This window comes from Aphis gossypii, unplaced genomic scaffold (assembly GCF_020184175.1).
Source record: "Aphis gossypii isolate Hap1 unplaced genomic scaffold, ASM2018417v2 Contig00970, whole genome shotgun sequence".
Classification (NCBI taxonomy): domain Eukaryota; kingdom Metazoa; phylum Arthropoda; class Insecta; order Hemiptera; family Aphididae; genus Aphis; species Aphis gossypii.
Genome location: NW_026083388.1, coordinates 7,823 through 11,141, shown reverse-complemented (window position 1 = coordinate 11,141; position 3,319 = coordinate 7,823). Strand labels below are relative to the sequence as shown.

Sequence of the window (3,319 nt, the reverse complement as noted above, 5' to 3'; positions counted from 1 at the left end):
ATGTTGGGTCGTTGTACAGTGCTGGTTAACTTGTTAATCATTGATTAAACGACCAAATAGTTAACCGGCCTGTAGACCCCGGTTAAACGCTGATTAGTTAATTTTGGCGGTATTGTTATCTATTATTTTAATTTATTCACATTGACACATTATCTTACTACAACCATATTTAAATTTTTTGTGTAATTGACAATTGTGTATTTTTTTATTTAATTGCGTTAAAAATTTTATTTAAAATAATGAATAATATTATGGATGACGATTCTGACTACGAGGATGATGAATTCAACAACTTGGCATTATTATTGTATTTTCCTAGACGACAGCGAGTATTCAAACCACGGCCTGATCATTTCACTTATTGGAGGGATGATGAATTCTTTAATAGATTTCGTTTATCCAAAAATACAGTCCATTTCTTAGTTGATTTGATTGGCGAACGCATTTGTTCTCCTACTAATTGGTAAGTTCATTCTAAAATTTTACATTTTTGTAATGCCAGACGCCAGTATCATATGTTAGATATATTCAATACGTGACTTGTTACTCTATACTTTCGAAATAAATTAACCAATTTAGAATGTTATATACAACAATAGACTCCTGTTCAAAAATTACTTTAATTAATACATGCTAAACATAAATAATCTTATCTAAAAATCATAATGTTGAGTTGTAAAAATTTAGTTACTTAGTACTTTGTTACTTAATACTGCACTCTTGAAAGTGGAAAGTCTGATAAACTATTTAATTGAAATTGAGTTGTTGTTTCTATACAACTTATCTTGCCATTCATTAATGATTTATTTTATTCGTGTAATTTAAATTGAATTTTGTTATAGGAATCATGCTGTAAGTCCAGAACACAAATTACTCCTTACATTACGCTATTATGCAACGGGCTCCATGTTGATTGTTTGTGGTGACTTCATAGGAATCCATAAATCAACAGCCAGCCGTATAGTAAAGCTTGTCTCACATGTTATTGCTACATTATGTTCCGATTTTATTCATTTTCCACGCAACGAAGATGACATTAAAAGGGTGAAACAAGATTTTTACAACATTGCCAAATTTCCTATGGTTATTGGTGCAATGGATTGTACCCATGTAAAAATAAAATCCCCTGGAGGAGACAATGCAGAAGTGTACCGGAACAGAAAAGGCTTCTTTTCCATAAATGTACAGACAATTTGTGATGCCAATTTGAAAATACAAGACATTGTAGCTAGATGGCCTGGATCTTCCCACGATTCTACAATATTTAATAATTCAACAATAAGAGGCAAGTTTGAAAGAGACGAAATGAAAAATAGCATTTTGGTAGCCGACAGTGGATATGCTCAGCGTAGCTATGTTATGACTCTAGTCGGAAACCCTAACACGGTTATAGATCCATTATCAGGGATTTCTGCAGTTGCTGTAGACAGATATAATGAGTCTTTAATCAGAACTCGAAACACTGTGGAAAGAAGCTATGGTGTTTGGAAAAGGCGATTTCCCATTTTAGCTACTGGTATAAACGTAAAAATTTCATCTTCTCAAAGCATTATTGTAGCTACTGCAGTACTTCATAATATAGCATGTAACTTTGGAGAAATTACACCAAGGGTATCCACTGAAATAGAATCTTCAATTCGAATCACAGACTTCCGTAATCCAGAAGATAATATAATTAGTAGAAATGCAATTCATCATACTAATAGAAAGAGATTTCTTCGATATTTCCAAAATGCAGTTTAAAATTATAAAATTCACTACAAAACAATATGCAATGTCAACAAAAATTAGTTTTATTTTACATAAGTATTTTAGTAATAACATAAATATTTTAATACATGACATATTATATATTAACCCTTTCACTACCAAATTTAGTTTTTTGAAAAAAAAAAAATTCTCTGTTCATAACTGAAACCTATGGCCTTTCAATATGATGTACCAATTTTTTTTTTTTTTTTTTTTTTATTGCTAAAAAGTTACAGGTATGTCCATTGGAATGGACATTGGGATTTACGGTATATAAAATAATACAATAACACCAAATGTAAAAAAAAACATAAAACTTTTATTTTGCTTCATTATTTCGTAAAAAAAGACAACTTATTTACTTAGATAATATTATATTAACTTTTAGTTTATAAAACACTTAAATGATATTAAAATTAATTACAATGGAAATCAGAAAAACAATTTTTTTTTGGTGTAAAACACAAATGAATTTTACATTTATTACATACAACATGTGTTTTACCTGTACATTTTTTATTTTTGCATCGTGTTGCTTCTTTTTTATCATCATACGCGGGAAAATGTCCAAAAAGATCTTTGCTTACACCTTCCGTTGGTCGAAACTCCAATGCTTTTGACGATGTTTTGGCGGGTGTAGGTGAACGACATTCTGCAGATCTTGTACTACTGGATGGTGAAGATGTTGGACGACCCCTTTTTTTTCCGGGGCTGAATCGTCCAACCATCACTAGCTCTTCAGCCAAAGTGGTTTTAAAATGCAACAAATCTTTTTGATCTTTTTTTGGTATTCCCATATTTTCTGCGTCCTGTTTGTATTCGAGCCAAGAATTTGCCACAGCCATATCAAAAGCATGAGTTATCATACGCAGCGTCCATTTTCGAGATTTCATATACACGCGATAATAACTCACAAGTTGATCGTGTTTGTCCACTCCCAACATAGATTTATTATATAGTTTGATAATTTCTGGTCTTTCGATATTAATATATTGTTTATTTTTTTTGTCCCAGCGAGAAACAGATTCCGGTTTTCCTGAAGTAATGAAGTTAGATGCCATGGTTATTGCTTTGTTGTCGCACCATTTCAACAGTCCTACTCCTAATGTTGAAGTTACTTCATAAGAAGTTCCTCTCCCCATTTTCATAATAATTTTATCGGATAAAACTGGTGGATTAAAAAAACGATTTATTCGAATTGTGCCTGCTGCATATATTGACGTGCAAGTGAGTGCATAAAATAAATTATACGAAGAAAAAAAATTGTCAAAAAAAAGAAAATGCCGATTTGGTGTAAGATGTTTAGTAAGATCGAGGACAACTGCTCCACCTAGACCGAAATTTTTTTGTAAATCCTTGTTAATATTAGTTGAAACTCCTTGATAAAGAATCATATTAGAGAATGCCACTTTGACACAAAGTAAAAATATTTTAATGCCCCATGGATTCGGTTTTCCTTTCATATATTGCTTTACAACCAATTGGCCTTTAAAAGGAACTATTTGTTCATCAACACTAAGGTTTCGTTCTACTGGTAATTGTTTACATCGATTATTTAGAGCATCAAATA

At 31.4% G+C, this 3,319-nt stretch overlaps 2 protein-coding genes across 2 annotated transcripts; one reads left to right on the top strand and one right to left on the bottom strand.

Moving 5' to 3' along the window:
- The first annotated feature begins 251 nt into the window (after window positions 1-251).
- On the top strand, window positions 252-1,776 carry LOC126555645 (putative nuclease HARBI1). The gene is made up of 2 exons (XM_050210546.1): window positions 252-463; window positions 843-1,776. Exons 1-2 carry the CDS (start codon window positions 252-254, stop codon window positions 1,741-1,743), a joined length of 1,113 nt encoding a protein of 370 aa, XP_050066503.1. The 3' UTR covers window positions 1,744-1,776.
- A 331-nt stretch (window positions 1,777-2,107) lies between these two features.
- LOC126555644 (uncharacterized) lies at window positions 2,108-2,891 on the bottom strand. Its single transcript, XM_050210545.1, has 2 exons — window positions 2,255-2,891; window positions 2,108-2,130 (listed from the first exon to the last, which is right to left on the bottom strand). Exons 1-2 carry the CDS (start codon window positions 2,889-2,891, stop codon window positions 2,108-2,110), a joined length of 660 nt encoding a protein of 219 aa, XP_050066502.1.
- Window positions 2,892-3,319: the final 428 nt, after the last annotated feature.